Here is a 20,331-nt window from a genome sequence, read left to right as displayed (position 1 = left end):
CTGCAGGTGTAGATTCCATCTAGCGAGTCGCGAGCTAGGGTTCCTGACACTCATCACCCATTTCAGAGGATGGCAGTCTGTGACTAGCTTGAATTTGCGGCCGTAAAGGTAGCATCTGAAGTGCTTTACTGCCCAGACAACGGCGAGGCACTCCCTTTCCGTAGCTCCGTACTTTTGCTCTGTGGGGCTCAGCTGTCGGCTAGCAAAAGCAATGAGATGTTCTTTGCCCTCGATAACCTGAGATAGCACGGGACCAACTGCGAACTTTGACGCATCTGTGGCCATAACGAAGGGCAAATTAAAATCCGGGTGGCGCAACAGCGGTGCACTCATTAGCTTCCTTTTCAGGGCCCCAAAAGCATCCTCCGCGTTTTCGTCCCAGCGAAAGGCGACATTTTTGGCTGTTAAGGCGGTGAGCGGCTTAGCGAGCTTGGCGAACTCCTCTATGTGCCTTCGGTAGTAACCGATCAGGCCGAGAAACTGCCGGACCTGGCGGACGCTAGTCGGGGATGGAAAATCCGAGACACACCTTAGTTTCTCAGGGTCCGGTCGCACGCCGTCAGCTGAAACAACGTGCCCGAGGTATTTCACCTCGTTTTTGAGGAATTGGCACTTAGAGGGCTTCAGCTTGAGACCCGCTCCTCTTAGTCGCACCAAAACCTGCTCAATATCGCTCAAATGGTTCTCAAAACTGTCACTGTATATGATAATGTCATCCATATACACGAAGCACAGCCTCCCCAGAAGACCTTCCACACTCCCTAGGGTGAAGACGCCCACGCCGGAGGGGAAGGAGGGGGGCTAGGTCTTTCACTTGGGCGCACAAACATACCACCGCAATTATGGTCTCGCCCCCCTCACGTGTTGAGTCCGAGGGAAAGAAGGTTGTCTTCGAGGTAGCGCATAGCGTCGGCTGTGGTAAGGCGCGCTCTGGCCCGCTGACAGTTCCCGCGGGTTACCGGCCTCCGCTCTCCATCCATCAACTGACACTCGCTCCTCAAGGTAAGGCGCGCTCTGGATCGCTGACAGTTCCCGCGGGTCACCGGCCGGGAAAGTGGTCCCTTGTCCTGGGATGTGCTCGGGAGGCCTCTCCTGGAACCGCCACGGCAATTGGGGAGGATAAAGCCCGTTTCCCCGCGGCGGCGGCGGCGGGTCCGGTTGGGTCCGGTTGGGCTTAAACCCCTTCGTTCTGGTCGTCACTCTCAAAGAGCATGGCTGGGTAATTGATGACGCCGCTGTCATCTGGGTCTCCGTCTACGCCGCGCCGTCGAACGCGGAACCTCGTAGCACACACAAGGAAAGTCACACTCCACAAGGAACGTCACACATCGTTCACCTCTTGATTTCATCAAATCAGCCAAACTTTTTTCATTCATTTAAGCATCTTACTCATCTCTCACTTCATATTTTTTATGCCCTGAGGCAATAAACATCGCTTCAAAAAAACAACAACAACCGAGCAGTACGTTTGTGCGCATGTTTTATTGTAACTTATTGTAGCCCCAATGCTACCGGACAGATTGATAAGCTGACCGCGTCTTCGTTCTTTTTTTTGAAGATGACCGACAGGAGCGAAAAGCTTATCTGCAGATTTCCCTTGCGAGATTAGAGCTTCCTTTTTCTATTCCGGTTTTTCTCTCCTTTGGGGCAAGCGCCAAGGGATATGTCCTAAAACCAGTTTGCGATTACGTGCATAATCTCATCATTGCGTCTGGGAAACTCCTTTGTTAATTATAATTCACATTTTTTTCAAGCACAAAATTTAATCTGTACACGGCACCGTGGCCAATCCCCCACTGTGGGTATGTGCCACTCCTGCGCTACAGATTACTGCGACTAAATCTCTATTTATGTCGATCTTGGTTATCTCTAACCAACCTCTGTGAGTCTTGTGGCGAAATTGAGTCAATAGATCACTTTTTCTCTTTTGTTGGCGGTTCGCTTCTCTCCGTAGAACTGACTTGGAGATCCCCCTCGGACGACTGGGGCTACCTCTATATCTACTCCTATCCTCCTCTCCTTCGGGGCAAGCGCCAATGGATATGCCTCTAATCCAGTGTGCGATTTTATTCGCGGGGGTATAATTGCCTCAGGTAGATTACTCTGCCAGACTGTGAATGCACAGCTTTTTCATTTCCGTTTTCTTTATCTCCATTTTAAATCCAAATTCTAGTCTTGGTCACAAAATTATCCAATTACTACACTCCTTGTCCATGTGTGCGTTTGTATCACCAATGCAGCCCGGCCAATCCCCCGCCGTGGATATGTTCCATTAAGCCTGAGGACATCCTCATCATCAAACCATAATCACGAAAGAAGAAGGTGTTACCAGAAATGGCCTGGCCCAAGAGGGCCGCGTTGTCCTTGCATCGTAGGGTGCGAGACCTGTGGGGCGTCGGCTTCCTGCTGGCGCGTATGCTCCTCGAGGTTGGACCCCGCGGGATCCCACCCGTCACCGCAGCGGCGGCTATGCTGCAGGTGGTCATCTACTGCAGGCTCCTGCCCATACCGTGGCGTTCGCCCTGGGATGTGTGCATGAGCGTGAGCACCGTCCTATGGAGGAGGCAGTGGAGGCGGCTTATCTTGAGCCAGCTGGAACATGCCGACAGCTGGCATCTATATGGCAACATGACCTCCTTCGTCTGGAAGGGCATCCGCCTGGAGCGGGAGATGGGAAGCGTGAGATTCGCCCGCGTTCTGCTGGTCTTCCTGGTCGAGGTCGGGGCTGTCTCTCTGCTTCTGGTGTCCAACTTCGGCAGCCTGCTTTACGGAGACATTTCCTACCTCGTTTGCTCCATCGGCTTCTCAGGCGTCGTGTTCGCGCTCAAGGCAAGGTGTCCCCTTTACTTGTACATTATATATTGCTTTGAAGCGTTCTCGTATTCATCCCCTTCCATTAACCCTTCTGGGGTGCTTGAGTGTTCGGGAAAGCTGGAAGTGCAGTTCGCCCTAATTAATCGGACGCAGGATATACTGAGCGCTTGATCAGCACTTTTGAATGAAATAACACACGCTCTCTCTACCGTTACCATGGCTTCCAGGCGCTTATCGCGTTCGTCCCGCTGAAGTCTGACAGCTGTAGAAGCTACATGTCGAAGGATCGCATTTATTTTCAGACCGAAGTCTAGAAGGGAGGACGTTTTCTTGATGAACGGGGTTGTTCTGCCATGCTACAAAAGACGCGACAGTGTTACGTTGGGCCTACCCAACTACAGAATGTGTTAATTTGCGAGGGGGGGGGAAGGAGGGGGAAGTTCATTTTTTGTGAGGACTTTCGACACATTTCGTCAAAATGGATATGGCACTAAATGTCTGCTGTTGACAAGATTTAGGATCCAGTTTTGGAAATCACCTCACCAAGGAGTTGTTACCAAGGACGGTTGATCAGGGCGAGGAACTTGCAGTTGCTCTAGCGATCGCCGAAGGCAACCGGATCGGAAAATCTTTAACCATCTTAACGGACTCGAAAGAGGCATGCAGGAACTATATGAAAGGAAGGATAGGTAAATGTGCAAGGCAAGTCCTAGCACAAGTGGCTCCAGAAAAGGACCAGGCGAGGCATGTTATTTTCTGGGTACCTGGACATGCGGAAGTATGGGGCAACCTCAGGGCCGATGAGACCGCTCGAGCTTACACGAACCGAGCCTCTCATCCATTCAGGCCGGAGGGGGCCTCAGAAAACGTAATGCCCACCTTCTCAGAAATCACCATTTACTACAGGGGGGTAAGGAAAAGATATCCGGAACCGCACTCTAGTCTGATTCAGGAAGAGGCGGCCATATGGAGGGGGCTCCAAATAGAAATCCTAGCTGTTCTTTTCATATTAAATAAGATGTATTCAACGCAGTACAGGGACACGTGCCCCAAATGCGAAGGCAGGCCCACGGTGTATCACGCAGCATGGGAGTGCAAGAACAATTGCCCTTCCATAATCAGAAAGAACCGTTCGGGAGCAGTGGGAGGAAGCGCTTGCCAGCCACAATCCAGCCTTCCAACGAAGGCTGGTACAACATGCTGTGAAAGCTGCCAGATCCAATGGGGCCCTGGAATAGAGTCTCCACTCGCTGAAGAGGGCGAAGACACTGCAAGATGAAGGCGACCTCCGCACTCTGAAGTGTATAGAAACTAGAGCAGTAAAGTTTGTCCTATCCTATCCTACCAAGGAGTACATTGAATGGCAGCAAGAGGGCATCGGCTCCCTACGTTTAGTAACCGCATGACGTGATCAGCAAAGCTATGCTGTATATCAAAGTGAACAGCGGTACCAGGCTCGCTTTGTCACATATAAAGGGAGTCTAAAATAAAATATGAGGAAAGAGGTGTGAAGAAGACGAAGAGGTCGGCGATAAGGATGATGTGGATTAACCAAAGACTGAAAAATATGAAGAAGCATTCGGTGAGTTGGAGAGAGATGATTGGTGGAGAAGAGGAGAAGACGACGACAAGGCTTACGTGGACTAACGCCGAGGCTCTAAAAGGGTGAGAGAGAGAGAGAGAGGCACGGGGGGGGGGGACGGGACGATCAGAGAAGCGGAGGCTCCGGCGGGTCAGGGACGCTTCGGCTGGAAGAGAGCGACGCAGGCTACTGCTCCGGTGAGCTCGCGTTATATAGCTTAGCATCGTGGACTTCCTGCCGTGTCTGAGCCCGTTCCGGGGAGTCAACGGAGGACGCTACCACCTGCTACGGCCATGGGTGTCTCCAACGTTGTTGCCACCCATCCAGGTGGTGCCCCCAACGCCAACACCGGCATCACTTCCACGGGCGCTTGGACCGGGAGCTTGTACGACGCAGCCAGCGACGCCAGCCGCAGCACGTCGAACGCCATCTCGGCTCGGTCTACTGGAGCCATACAACGCCGCAGCCGCACCGAACCAACCGTGAGCACGAACGCCGACCGCGCTAACAGTAGAACGCTAGTAGTAGACGCTGGTAGCAGTGTTCCCGGGTCGTGTGTATTTATAGTCTGTGTTTTGTGTTAGTTTGTTAGTTTTGTGTGCTAGTGTGCGTGTCACGTAGGGTGGATGCACCTGTCGCCTAGTCCATTCTTTCGGTCCGAGTGTATCCACACAGACACACATTTAATACACCCTACGTGACACGCACACTAGCGCACAAAACTAGCACAAAACACGAAGACCATTAATACACACGACCCGGGAACACTGCTACCAGCGTCTACTACTAGCGTTCTACTGTTAGCGGTCTGCGTTCGTGCTCATGGTTGGTTCGGTGCGGCTGCGGCGTTTTATGGGTCCAGCAGCCTTCGTCGAAATGGCGTTCGACGTGCTGCGGCTGGCGTAGCTGGCTGCGTCGTACAAGCTCCCGGTCCAAGCACCCGTGGAGGTGATGCCGGTGTTGTTGGCGTTGGGGGCACCACCCGGATGGGTGACAACAGCGCTGGAGATACCCTGGCCGTAGCAGGTGGTAGCGTCCTCCGTTGACTCCCCGGAACGGGCTCCGGAACGGCAGGAAGTCCACGATGCGAAGCCGTAGAACGGGAGCTCACCGGAGCAGTAGCCGGCGTCGCTCTCTTCCAGCCGAAGCGTCCCTGACCCGCCGGAGCCTCCGCTTCTCCGTTCTTCCCCCCCCCCCCCCACCCACCCCCCGTGCCTCGCTCTCCCTCACCCTTTTATAGCCTTGGCGTTAGTCCACGTAAGCCTTGTCGTCGTCTTCTCCTTCTCTTCTCCACAAATCATCTCTCTCCACCTCACCGAATGCTCCTTCTTCATCTTCTTTAGTCTTCGGTTAATCCACGTCATCCTTATCGCCAACCTCTTCGTCTCCTTCACACCTCTTTCCTTCATAACTTTATTTTAGACTTCCTCTTATATGTGATATGTTTCCTAGGAAACCGTTGCCATAACAGCGAGCTACTTATAAAGTGCTGGCTACTTATGTTGAGTGGAGACGAAAGCGCAAAACGGAGGGACGTATTTAAAGTGAATTGACCTCTTTGCGGTGTCACTGTGGTGTCATTGCCATTTAAGTCCAGTATATTTCCGTGCTGATTAAGTTAATCCGACGCCTTCCACTACGGTGTCCATAAAAGCTCCACATACCATACCATACCATACCATACCATACCATACCATACCATACCATACCATTTGTTCGAGTGGCTGCATCACTTACATAAATCCACTGGGTGGATAATGCTAGTGCGCGATGTGTAATTGACTGCGCGGCCAGTGCACGATTTTGTTTCACACTAGACTTTTATGCTACTCGCTTTCAACGTTATATCATCGGCTGCGGCATTGGCGGCCATTTATGGATGATATTAACAGTCAAAGCACTTACCCGAATACATTCGTCATTTGAACGCCGTAAGCGCTACTGAAAGTAGACTAATAAAGTAGACTAATCGGTATAATACAGGCTGTCCAAAGCGAAGCTTCGTATTGGGCGCTTTGTATGCCTACAATAGGAGCTAAGGGTAATTAATAGCAAACAAATTCTAACTTACTGAATAAATGAGCGCGAGCGATCCAGTAATTAGACTAATTGCGCTTCGTTTTTGCGCTTCCCACCACAATGCTACATAAAGGCAACAGAGCGTGCGACGCTTCTATTTAGGAACGTGGCACAAAAGGAAATCAATTTGGTGGGGCTGGCAATGGTATACGGCGTATACAGGGCGTTTCACCTGTGTTGCCTTCTTCTAGGCTGTAGTCCCCGTGTTTTAGCGCTACTACTATGTCCTCTCAACCTAACGCCAACTAGCACTTGAGACCTTACACAATTTTTAAAAATAGGCTTTTTGAGTTCGAAGAGGGCTTTTTTCTTTCGGAATAGCACTGTCAGCGGCGTAATGCATCAGAATACATCTAAAACGTGCTAACTAGAAGGCTGGTCAACTAATATCGAATAGTTAACTTTTTAACTATTACTGTTGGGCTCCTTAATTATTGAGAAGCGTGTTCTCGGCGTAAGTAATATACGTATCAAATTTTAGAATTTCGAAAACGTGGTCAACCTCGGCGCTGCGGCCCGACGAGTTTTGGCTACATCGCGCCAAAATACACGCGATTTCGAGAGGATTGCCGGCAAAGCAACCTCTCCATTGCACGTAAGTCGTCGAAACAGCCAAAATTTGTAGAGCCACAGAGCCGAGGGCAAATTTAAAAGGCAAAGGCGGGCTAGTTGGTGGTTAACAGGGGAGTGCATATAGGGAAGAATGCACAAGTTGTGTCTTGTGCATTCTTCGCATTACATACGGTGGTCTATACGCCTCTCAATAATTATGGAGCCTAGCAATAATATCGAAAAAGTTACCTAATCGATATTACTTAACCAGCCAGCTCGTTAGCCCATTTTAGCTGTATTCTGTCTTCTTGCACCACTAACAATGCTATGCCGAAAAAAGCAGTCTTCTAACTCAATACGCCTATATTTTAAAATTGTGTAAAATCTTAAGTGAAACGCTCTGTACTGGAGCTCGTTCCAGGCAAGCATAATGCATGGTAGAACAATACGGCCGGACGTTGATGTGCGCTTCGTGTTATTCTCTTGGGGAACCCGCTCTCACAGAATTCATGGTGATGCATATGAGACACAGAGCCGAAGAGAATGCTTGGCTAGCGCCCCCTGCCCTAATTTCGTTTGCACAGCCGATGTTATCAGAGATCTCTTTATTTCTCCTTGCAATCAGGTGCTGAAAAACATGGAGTGGAACCAGGACAAAGCCTTGCCTGCCTGGCTTGTCTGGCTCGAGGTGGTCTTCATCCATGTCGTGGCTCCGCAGAGCTCCTTGTTGGGGCACATGGCGGGCGTGCTTGTAGGCTTCGCATACGTCTACGGCGTGTCGCTCTCTTCGTCACTCATTACCCCGACTTTTGTGGCGACGTTGGTGTCGGGGCTGATCCTGGCGCTTCGAGCGCCAGCACTGCCGCCATCGTGGACAGCCACGCTTCACGCGCCTTGCTTAAGCGCCGACCTCGTCTTCAACAGGTGCGCATGCAGTTCCTTGCTCGCGTTTATAGCTGCCTTTTGTGCTGTGGCAGTGTATTATGTGTTCACGTATACACCAAACAATTTCGCACCCACAAGGATGTAAGTCAGCTTGTCCCCAGACGAACATCCATTATCACCTAGTGGGTGCAGTGAAAGGGTGCAGAGATCAGCACCCTTAAGGAAGAGTGCACCGCAGGAAAATTTTGAGGGTGTACGTCAATCAGAGGCTTTTGCTTCGTGGCTGGAGCAATGCGGAGCACTCTTCCAGCATGCACTCGTAGAGGTGTTATGAAAAAAAATTGTACCTTTAATAAGGGTGCAACCATTACACCCTCTAATGTATCAAAGGTATTATGAAGTACACTGTTCCCTACTCTGACCCTTTTTTAGCACCCAATGGGTGGCAATGGGTGTTCGTCTGGAGACAAGCTGATTTGCATCGTAAGCGGTGCGAAATTTTTTAGTGTGTATACTGGTTTCAACGCGATAGCCTTGAAGGCCCCGTTACCCAGAAGATCCGGTGTCAGTGTTGTGAGCGAAAAATCACGTGCATGACTCTGGCAGGTGGTCCTCAGAGAGCAAGGTAGGAGGCAGATGGGCCACCTAGGTCACGTGAGCTTGCTGCGTCATCACAACCTGCCCAACGGGTAGTGGGCAAACTGCCAACCGTGGCAGGCTGCAGTTAAATGATTGCTCGCTCGGGAAAAGCAACCTGGGACGCACGAGCCCCACCCCTGGCAGCACCTGCCATCGCAGGGCAGTGGCTCATCGCTCAACCGCTGCACCACTGCGCCAGAGGAAGTATGAGCACTCCCAGTATCTATGAATGTAAAGTAGAGAATGACCTTCTGCATATATTGGAATTAATACATTACTCTATCGCGTCATACTATTAAGGCGGAGCTAAGCTGAAGTGTTCCCTCCAGTTTTTAGCATCGATTTATTTGCCGACGCGTTCTAAGAGGCGTGGCGCTCCTCCGAGAGCTTTCCTTTGCGTGTTAGCAGTAGTCGCTATAGGCTTAATAGCATTACTCTCAACATTCTCTGCTACATCTTGACGAAGGCGGTAACGAATGAACTCTATGTTAATTTTGACAGGATGGAACATCTACTTTGTTGAAGCATAAGGATGGGTTTTCAATAGCGGCACTCGTGAGGAGTTAATTTCTGTAAAGATACACGCAGCCACAGCCTTGACACTGGCATTGACGAGCATTTGGAAGGTATGGTTATTCACTGAATAAAGTTTAGATCCAAATAATTTCAGAGCAATCCCAGACAGGCGCTGCATATTCCTTTTTTTAGGTGACCATTGTTTCACGTGAATGTAATTTTACTAACGCAGGTGAGAGACAAAAATTTCGCGTAGATATCTCAACATTCGGTTCGTCATGTTAAAGTATTCGACGTGAATTTTTCGGAAAAGATTAGTAGTTACTCACACACATACTATGTACACACATTCGACAGAAAACGTATATACGGTCTGTGCGCCAGTGACCAGTTTACTGTGGGACTTCCTTGCAACGCTTTCTTATATTATCATCGGACAGCTCATCAAAGTCCATTGATGCTTGAAAACATTTGAGACGGTTGGCCTGCTGGACGGCCCCAAAGCAACGTGAAGTTCTATCTGCCACCCTCATACTCAACAATTCTGGTCAAAATCATTTTTGAAGGAGAACGAGTTTCTGAATGCAATTTTTATATGTTGTAAGATTGCAGTATGGCAATCAATGTATCCGCAGATTTCCCTTTTACAGGCTTGCATATTTTTTTGCTAATAACGCTTTTGTTGCTTTTAAAAGCGTACCCCATTGATTTTCTATGGCAGTCTTAGCTGCCTGATGCGAGCGATGGGAAAATTTTAAAAGATAGATTTTTCGGCACATCGGAAGAATGGACCATTGCCTTCAATATATACATGAGAGTACCTTACAGTTTTGCAAGATTAAAAGTTTTCAGAATTCAAAATGTTGGACATGACACCATCTGAAAACACGGTTAATGTCTGGTAAAAGAGGAGAAAAACACGGAGACTGTTAATGTGATAAGTCATTTGCATCAACGAGCAAAAGTAAGGCCCCATGGACGAAAGCCGAAACGGCGCCTCACCCAGCTGGTTGTATTTCTGTTTGTTGCATGTTGGAAGTTTTAATACACAATGACGAGCTTGTGTGCTCCAAAACAAAAACCCAGTTCATAAAAGTGTTCGGACAGTGTTGAATGCAGGTTCTTTTTTGTGTCAGTCCGGTGCCCATTACGTCTCGTGTCCATTGGTTCACCTGAATCTCCATTTCTCATGAAGGAGCATTGTAGCAAGGAGAGAGCATATTACACGACGTGTAATAACAATGAGGTGTTACAGTGAAAGGGAAGTTAGTCACCGTGCTTTTATCAATACATTTTATTCAGTACATGCAGTCAATGCTTTCATCTGGCCCAAAGACAGAGGCGCTTGTTATTTATGAGGTATGTTTGCTCAGTTGATGACGCAGCATAGTCGCTGAGGCTCGGGCAGCACCTGCATATGACCCTTGGTGCTTCTGGAATACTTCCTTCAGACGGCTTGCGCGTGCGTGTGTGTGTGATGAAGGGGGGAGGGGTCTTTCTAGTTGCAGCTGGATATTATTAAGCGTAAAATAATTCTTATATTTTAAAGAGGGCCTTTCGTTGTTATCTTCTGGTAATTTACCAAGTCTTTCTTCGTTCAAAGCTAGTTGCTTTTTGGCAGGCCATATTCATGGAGGTCGAAGAATACCAACTGCTTGTTAGAATATTTTTTTAATGAGTTGAGATGTTTAAGATAGTATCATTGCCCTGCTCACAGTCCCTTGCCTACAGAGCCTTGGACAATGGGTAACGATTTTCAATGATGTTGCACCTACATAGAGCCTTTAAAATCTTGAAATTGCATCCTTAAAGCGTGCATGGATGCATTAAAGGGCCACAGAAAGGGGTGTTTGAGCTTGGCTTTAAAATGCTTGCACTATGTAGAGTACAGGCCACCGAGCGTCCATTCCGCGTACGAGACCTCAAAAGCGAGCGGGAAATTTACAATACATTTTTAAAAACTCCCGCTTTCGCACCTCGCGGCGACGCGCGGTGCCGGGCTTTCGCACGAAAACCTGGCAGACGACGTCACGTCTTGCAAATGACGTCAGCAGCCGGGGGTTATCATTGGTTCACAGCGCCAAACTCTTTCAGACGTCACGCGCTACCGCGGCCGCGGCCACTCCGCGCGCGCCGCAGCCGGAGGAGGTAGGGGAGCGGCCGAGTGAGTGGGGCCGCGGAGGAGCGCCGCCGTTTTGGCGTGCTAGAGGAGAGGGAAAGGCGCGAAGACGCGGAAGCTCAAATTTTGTCTGCATATAACTCACCTTCCACAAAACGCATTAAAATAATTCTTGCTGGGGGATAATTATGAACTGTCGTCTTTTAACATCCCAGACATATCGCACCTTTATTGAGACCCCCTTTCTGGGTCCCTTTAAGAGTACTGGTCTGTGTGCGCTCCCTATAAAAAAATTGCCGAAGTGTTCCTTTAAAAGCGCGAAGCTTTTTGATACCCATTGTATGGATTCTTTGGCATTAAGTGGTGGTCCATAATAACTCCCGCTATGCACTGATTCATCCCTCGTATAGGGGCCACTGGGAGTTGCTGCTGCTGTCCCCGCTGCATGCGCCAAGTGACCTCCACGCGGCCTACGTTGTCTGCTCCCTGCTGTTCCTCGGCAGCCGCTACGAGAGGTACATCGGCCCAGTAAAGTTCGCGATTCGAATGCTTGCGATCACGCTGGCCACGGGGTTCGTGTACTGCTTGAGTGCCTGGATGATCCTGCCGTCGTCTTTGCTGGGCACGTGGAGTATAGACGGCGTACACCCGTACGAGGTGCCGTACAAGTGCTTCACCGGTTGCACTGCTGCCCTGCTGGCTTTAAAGGTGAGAGTTAGGAATGCACACTCCGCCAGGGTATATGGCTTTGTGCGGAAATGCCCGTGAAGTGTCATTGATCGGGAGTCGGATGTAACATACCGCACCAGTATTACGATACTTCCGGTACATTTATTTACACGGTACGCTTGCGGAGGCCGCCGTGGTATCTAGTAGCAGTAGTAGTAGTACTAGTGATGGTTTATTAAAATAATAATAAAAAGGAAAGAAAATATTTATGCTAGCCCCGGCGTCTGCCATAGATACTGAAGCACCTGAGCTGGGGCAGCGGAAATAAAGGATAGCAGGCAGAATGTAGAAATGAAATGAAAGAGGTGAGGGGACAGGAAGAGAGGAGAGGAGGAAGAGGTAATGTACACAAAAACTATTTACACAATAATAAATTTGTGCAGGTTGCGCGCGTGACTAGTTCTTGATGAAGCAATAGTAGTATCTACCGCTAAAGCCACTGCACAATACTCCGTGTACTGTGCGATGATGTCAGTGCACGTTAAAAAACCCCAGGTGGTCGAAATTATCAGGAGACCTCTACTACGGCGTCCCTCATAGCCTGAGTCGCTTTGGGACGTTAAACCACGTAAAACAAAAACAAACTCAACAATAAGGATTTACACATAGGGAAAAGTGTACTCAAGATACCTGGAAACAAACGATCAGGCATGATCGCCGATATATATATATATATATATATATATATATATATATATATATATATATATATATATATATATATATATATATATATATAGGTATAGGTATAGGTATAACATGGCCACCATCACGCATGCGCGACAAGCGGAACATTCAGGCAGTGACGTAGGTACGTACAAACGTTCCTTATGGGTAGGAGCGATCGATATGCAAGAGCCACCTAAACGATCTATCATTTCGGCTTCAATGATTTTGCGTGTCAGTTTACATCTGTTTTTGGGAATAAGAGTGCAGTTTTGGTAGAGGGCTTGACACGTGGAAACCTGATCAGACCTTGTGTCCTCGTCCTGTGTGCGCTGTTCAATCCTGTCTTGCAATACCAACATGCGCAAACGGCCACGTTAGTCAAGATACCTATAATTCCTTAGTCCGAGAGCCTCGAAATATTGGACGTGTAGCGCATTTGCTGCACAACGTTGCTTTCTTTGTTCCACAGTACAGTCGGGGAAAAAAAGTCTCTAGTACGCTCGAACGGCGAACAAGGAACCTATATAGGTGCCATGTCTGCGAACGTTTGCCTAATCCAAGCTATAACATTAGAGAGCACGGTGTTCCGCCTTTAATTCCAACTAGTGCAGTTTTAAGGCAGCGGCTAATAACGCTACACTCTAAACAAAAGGGGATAATCTGTTCTCTAGTGGGGGTGTTTACTCCCCTTTTTACTCCTTTCTGTTTAGAGTGTATACTGGCTGCTCAGGTTACAGTTCATGCATCCTGGAGAGTATTCTACTCGGTATTGTACATTACCTCGGCAGCAGATGTGAACTATATATATGAAATGTGCTGTAATTTAACGCGTGCAGTAATACACGCAGTTGTTTTATGAAGAAACATTGAGGAGAAATTTAAGTTGGCCAGTGCTGATAAGTTACAGCTTTATAATTACGAAGGTGCTACTCTAACTGAAAACGAGGCTTTTTTGAGATAGAAAAGGTAAAAAAATTAAAAACGTGGTATACTACCGCCGGCCGTATTCGGAAGCGTACCGAGGGGCGTCCAGGCATTTTTTTCGCGCAGATCTCTGAGGACAGGCTACATCGCCATCCACTTTCACCGGTGATTATTATACCCAACAAATCTACAGAAAAGCAGTTTTGAATGGGAAAGATTTTATGAGCGCAATTTTTTCATACATTTTAAGAATTCACTGTAACAATCAATACAACCGCAGATCACACGGCCATAATCTTGCATTTTTTTGCTACTAACATTTTTGCTTCCATCAAAAGCGTGCCCCATTTGTTTTCTATGGCAGTGTTAACTGTTCGATGCGACTGACGGAAAAACTTTAAAATAAAGATTTTGCTGCATTTCGGAAGAAATGGACGATTACCTTCAATATTTCTATACCAATATCTTAGTTTTATAATATTGAAAGTTTTATGCAAGAATGTTGAACATGGGATTCCTTTTAGTCATGACGTCATCATCGGATCGAGTGGCCAGAAAATTTCAAAAATCAATTTTCTCAGCAAAAACTGCTCCTTTTGCTTCCTGAAACGGACTAACATAGCTGGCAATGGCCATTGAATCAATTTCGTCAACGAAAAATGAATGATTTTCTCTTGTGAATTTTTTTTTATTCTTTAACTCGTGCCACGCCCAGATGAGACTTGCAAGCTTTTATTTTACAAGAGACCAAAATAATTTGCAGAGCGTCCTCCTTGCCTTTTATGCGCAGTCAGGTCGTTTGCATGAACATTGACGCCAGGAAATTATCGGGCGATTTATCTACAGTACTTACGATAAAGCCGCTAGGTGGACAGCCCATTTATGAAGAAATCATCGCAGTGCCAGCCCCTGCCCATTTTCGAGAGCGAATATCTCGTGAAGGTAATATACGAAATAGCATTCGTGCTGCGCTGGAGGCCTCGTTGAAGTCCACTTTTTCCATTCCTGCTAAAAAAGTACTTTATTTTTTATCCAGGAAAGGATTCCCTTCCCCAAAGAGGGCTTCGCTGTGATGTCTTATCCCAGAAACACTGCGCCGTATACGTGACAAGTGAAACTTCTGTGTAATTGTTGAGGTGTGCCGGTTTAAATGAAAATTTGTCTTTAGCTAGTCATGCATTTTGAGTTTGGTATATCTATTTTAATGATGCATGCTTTGACTGGTATCGAAAATCAGGATTTTTTTTGTAATCTCTGTTAGCTCCTAGCTGTGCTGATATCATAAGGCCCAAGATGTAACTGATGCTCAACATCAGGGGCATTATCACACAGTTATGCCACATAGACTTCTTTGAAAGGTTCCCCAGACTCCGAGACGGCGCATTTTATTCTTCTACTGCCTGAGGGGAGATGACCTCAGAAACAATCTAAGAAAGAGGCGGAAATGAGCGAACAACGGGCTACTTTAATTACAGGAAATATAATACTATATGAACTTAGCTTCTTGAACGCGAGAGAGTTTCCATGCTGAATATACGCAATTACGACTTCCTCCCGAATTGTGGAACGCCTGGCTGGGCTGATGCCCGACTCTAGTAGAGGTCTCTCTCCCTCTGTCTATGTGATTGCGATGTTTTATCGTCAGCGCTTGTTTTTAACTTACGATATGAGCGATCATGCCGTCACCTAAATAAAAAAGAAACGCTACAGGAAAGTCACTGAATGCCGGAGTCGACCCTTCGGGCCAACGGATCGGTCTAGTTGCACAAACATTGTGATAAGGTAGAATATCTCTATACCCGTTCGCATTGAAACCTACAAACTAGGTCTGTGTGAGTCCATGGGTAAGCTTTCCGACATTCGTGCCTCACACATGTCCGCATAAAACCCCTCTCGCAGGTATCTCTTGCCCAAGGAGCCCGGGGTGTAGGTTCGCAGTCTGTGCCGTGGTACCTCGCATGGCTCAGAGGGCGGTACCCTTTCCTCTGGCTCGAGCTGCCATGTCCTCCCCTCCTGGGCGCCATCCTGGAGGCTGCCTTCCTTCGCGCTGCCATGCCGTTTCTTTGGACGGCCGGTAACGCGGCTGGAATCGTTGTGGGACTCTTCCCCGGCTTAATCTTCCCCAGGATTACACGCGCGGAGCCGCCAAGTGACCGGAAGGCAGGCGCTGCCGTCAGCTCCTTTTGCGGAATTTAACGTGTTCTTTGCGTTTGTGCTGCCTTACCACCAGCACCTGTTCAGTGAGATTATGCTGTCGCAACATAACTGTACCTGTGGATGGCGACTCAGCCGTGTCTTCAGACTTGTTATTTTTAAGAATAACTACATTAACAAAAAATCGAGTGATTGCATTAGCGACGCGTCAGTAAGTTTGTTCTCCTCCGAGCGCGCTTTTCTGGAAAGGTTTCTGTGAGAATCACTCCGCCTCTTTCGTGCGTGCCTAGTTTTTTCTTTCGTTTTTTTCTGTAGGTTCATCTTCATTGCCTGTTTGCCTCCCCTCTCCCTTCCCCTTTTTTCGTGGATGATACATTTTGGTACTCGTTCTTTCTTCGATTGTAGATATATAATCACTTTTCCCCCTTTTCAGTTTTTTTTTCTTTTTCTGTCAAGAAGCCCAGAGCCGCCCTAGTGTCATGTGCGCATGCGATGTGTGCACGTATATATTGATATCTGTTACGGAAAATAAAGCCAGTTGTTAGTAGCGTTCGTCCTTGTGTCTCCCCCCCGTGCTCGTCTCTTTTTTCGCTACATCTTTTTTCAAGAAAATACAGACTGCATACGAAGAACTGGACAGAGGGTTCATCGCATCCAGATTTTCGCATGATCTGAGAAAAGACAAGATAAAAACTAGCTGTAGTTCCTGAACTGTGGGCTTTGTCTTGAACTGGTGAGTTTATATTTTTTTACCTTTCTTCGTTTAATCCGCTGGGAATCTCTAAAGTTTGCTTTTAAATGTTATCTGTAATGCGGACAGACTGATTACGAAACTAGATGCACTTTTGAATGTTCCAGTGTTTGTTAATATCGTGCTAGCGTCTACATGCTTGCTTGATCAGCGCCCTATGAGGCAGAGAAATGGCGAACTATGCAAGATTTACCGCTTTCGCGCGAAGCACAGGGCTGGGAGATCACAGTCTGCTAGGCTGTTCCTAAAGATACAACCCCAAGTTCCTTTCTTCGCTTATCGAAATCTTTGGCATACTAGCTGCCGAAAGCTAGAGAAGTTGCACTGATTTTGAAATTCCTATTGTCTCCCGAATACCAAAAAAATTCCAGTCGACCTGTTAGTAGCGTAGTGCATGCTGCGGCAGCCTGTCAGACGAAGACACATCTCAGCACGTCAGGCTGGGGCGCGCAGTTCTGAATCTGGCGGCTACGCGAGCTCGCATTGTCTGCAGCGAGTTTTCTATGCTTGTCGACTGCTCCGCTCTCTCAAAGGGAGTACCTTTCAAATAAACTTTGTGAGCACCACGAAATTTCTTCTCCCACAAATTGGTGACTCCGGACTTGGAGCCGCCCCTCCGCTGCTCCTGGCCTGCGCCTTCACCATCCTGCTCTGCTAAGCCTACCGATTCGCGGAGCTCGAGGTCCTGGCTGCTTGCGCCAGAACCTCGGCAGGTTCTCGGCAGGCCAGAAAAAAAAACAATTCATGCCACTTTTCACGCATACAAAGGTTATAGGCCGTGCAAAGGACAAAAAGGCACGTGAAATAATTGAAGCCTTGCACATTGTAAGATATGGGCCTGATAAGTGTGTTAGTGAGGCATCGTTACACCTGTATAAGAAAGAGCGTCACTTTCTTGGTTTGATAAGATGATTTCGTTGAGTGTGGTGCTTTGAGAGTTTGTGGCGCATGCGTTTTGCTTTTGAGGGAAAGGGGTTTGGCTCCAATAAATCAGTTGTTAGTCTGAGCTCGTCCTGTTTGCTTCTCTCCCGTCTTGTCCCCTGCTCAGTTTTATGTCTTGTAACCATGCATGCGAGAACGGCGTCGCCTCCTTAAGCGAACGCCGAGTCACGTGCATATTCACGTGACCACATCTGACGAAGCGGCAGTCGGCGCACGGTGGGCGGAGCAGTGGCGCGGCGGCTGCAGCTGCTGTTAGTCCCATGGTCTGAGGTCACAGCCACACCTCCGGCGCTCCTCTGCTGAAGGTCAAACTGCAACACCCGATGACCTTGGCGAAACATGGCGAAGTGGAACTATCGCTCCAATAGGGCACACTTCTGACTCGATTAAGCGTTGCCATCAACAACTGGTTCAGCCAGAGGAACTTGGAGGCTGCAAGCTTCTGCGTCCCTTGATGCACCTGAAGCTGTAATCTGGAACGATCAATTATATTTCCCCTCCATTTGGTCCTCAGTCATTGGTTCCTGCTTCCATTGCAGTAGGGCTTTAGAGCAGACGTAAGGCTTACAACAGAAACATGCCCATGAGGCAACCTACTTGCATAAACGAGTCTCGAGCACATCTCGCAATGGACGACGAGTTCCGACGTTCACGAGTGACGAAGCACGATGACGCGTTTAACACGCCTTACTAGTTTTGTCACTGCTAATTCAATCTCGACAAAGAAACTGGGCGCCGTTTGTGCGAAGAATTTTCGCAGCGTGGTCCACATGTGATTCAGCCGGTCAGGTTGCGGCGCACGAGGCTGGCTAGCGACGAACAGACCGGCTGTGTCTGTGATTACACACATGTTTTTGTACCTACTGTTCCTTTCATCAGATTGACGTCACAGCCAAATGAAATAATAAATGCGAATTTTGTGAAACTGGCCTGTGCTGTAGAGATTAGCTTGAAAGACTCCGTGTGCAATGAAAGCTGTAGAAATATCTGATTTTGCTTTCAGAAAGATTCAGTTTGTGTTTAGACGAAACTTCAGCTTATTGGCTGTCTTCTGGAAAACGATGTCTGACGTATCGTCGTTGCCAAAAGTAACCGAGCAGCCGCGCCGGCGGCCAGAGCGGGCTAGCAGCCGAGCGGCGGCACTGCTATCTTCAGCGCGTGCCGCTGCTCCCCGGCTGCGAGTTTAAACTGGCTGAAGTAAGCCTGCGCCCTCGCTCAGTATGACAGCACTCCAAAGGAGCGAAAATGCTCGCCGCACATGCGACCTGTTTGCTTCTTATCCAAGGAAGGAGGGAGAGAGCGCGGGCTTACGTCACCCAGTTTACACTTGCAGCCGGGGAGCAGCGGCCAGCGCCGCCGCTCGGCTGAGCGCCCGCTGCTGCTGCCGTCGCGGGTGCTCGGTTACTTTTGGTAAAGACTGTGCGTTCTTTAGAGCAGTCCTTTCTCGTCAGTTTTCAACTGCTGAGCTCAAGCATGAACTGCCATCAGATTTATTCTCGTCCTCACTGCCTATGCTGATGCCAGTATTGCACATCTGATTCCTCCGACGAGAACAAGGTCAGTTGCCTTCGCCGTCAGAACTCGACGTGCGTTTTAACAATATGCCCAGATTTTGTAAAATCGGAAAGAGCTGACATAGACCAATTTGGACGAAGGACAGGGAAACAAACAGTACGAGCGCATCGTCCCTGTCATTCGTCGAAGTTTGCCCATGTAAGCTCTCGCCTATTCAACTAGACGTTCCAATGCAGAGTGGCGATTCGGGCTAGTTGGTTCATGGCTACAAGGAACGACGGCGTCGCCCCGACAAAATGGACAAACGCAACTCTTGCCGTCGTTCCTTGTAGACTTACCAGATAACTCACATTGTCAGTACTTAACTCCTCCGCTGACTGCGGAGGTAAATGCTTGTAGCATGCACTCTCTGTGCAGTGTAACGCAAACTGTTTCCAGCACAATATGTTTAAACATAGTCTGCGGAACAAGAACTGATTGAATACCTACTGCCGGATATTCAAGACTATCCAGAAGTGAAAAACCTAATGACCGAAAAATGTTCTTCTGCCGTGTTGTAAATGTTATCAGCTGCTTCCAGAAAAAGCAGCTTTTTGCGCCGTCGTTGAGACCGCCGACAGTTTGCATGATGCTCGATATTATGTTTAAGTTCCTTGATGACAAGAAGATTAAATATAATCTCTCGGCGCTAACTGACCTTAGCAGAATGCTCTCGTAACTGAATGTGGCTCACATGTCTGATACTGCCACTTCTAATGAATCAAACGGCGGACTTTTTAAACATGTCGCGTGCAGACATAGCTTGGGTTTAACAAAGCTTGCAGTAAAAGAGCCCCAATAACTGCCCAGAAAATTCGCAGTACGTAACAAGCCCACAAAAGTAATGCATTGCGCTTACATTGCTATTGTTGCTGACTCGGTCCTGGGGCGGTTTCTGCCGTCTCCAGTTCCATAAATTTTACCTTTGAACTACCACAAAATGACTCACTCCAGTTTTAGATCCAAGATTGTTCTTTATTGTGACAAGCCAAATATGTCAGGCCTATATGCCACCTACAAAGAAAACCCCTCTACCATATCGTTCCTCACGTTCAAAAATTGTGAAGCGTGGTGTCGTCTCTTTGCCATTTAAATCCGCGCTGTCCAAATCGTGTTTTCACCAAGTGGAATTGAATTTATGACTTCAGGTTGAACGCCTCAAGAATGCTGGTTATCGCGTTTTGGTGCTGACGACTGTAGCCGGAGGCCTATTTATGCAGCTACGTAAGCAAGAAAAAATAGGACCTTTCCAGCACTGCAATGGAAAGCAGGCAGGAAAATATACTTGTTTACTCTAAAGCGTTTGACAAGGTGTGCAACCGCTTATTATTTTTAAAGCTATCGACAACAACTTTCTAAAACGGATTGAATACTTTCTTCTTAACCGATCGCAGTTCGTTTCCGCTAACAGTTTTAACTCAC

General features: G+C 48.0%; 1 protein-coding gene across 1 annotated transcript; it reads left to right on the top strand.

Annotated features, from left to right (window-relative positions):
- The first annotated feature begins 7,662 nt into the window (after positions 1-7,662).
- On the top strand, positions 7,663-16,210 carry LOC144110499 (rhomboid-related protein 4-like). The gene is made up of 3 exons (XM_077643460.1): positions 7,663-7,951; positions 11,597-11,894; positions 15,408-16,210. The coding sequence occupies exons 1-3, from the start codon at positions 7,665-7,667 to the stop codon at positions 15,702-15,704; spliced, it is 882 nt and encodes a 293-aa protein (XP_077499586.1). The 5' UTR covers positions 7,663-7,664; the 3' UTR covers positions 15,705-16,210.
- The last annotated feature ends 4,121 nt before the right edge of the window (positions 16,211-20,331 follow it).

The sequence above is a fragment of the Amblyomma americanum genome, chromosome 11, assembly GCF_052857255.1.
Source record: "Amblyomma americanum isolate KBUSLIRL-KWMA chromosome 11, ASM5285725v1, whole genome shotgun sequence".
NCBI lineage: Eukaryota > Metazoa > Arthropoda > Arachnida > Ixodida > Ixodidae > Amblyomma > Amblyomma americanum.
Note: the sequence above shows the minus strand (reverse complement) of the source record. Positions and strands in the feature narration are given on the sequence as shown.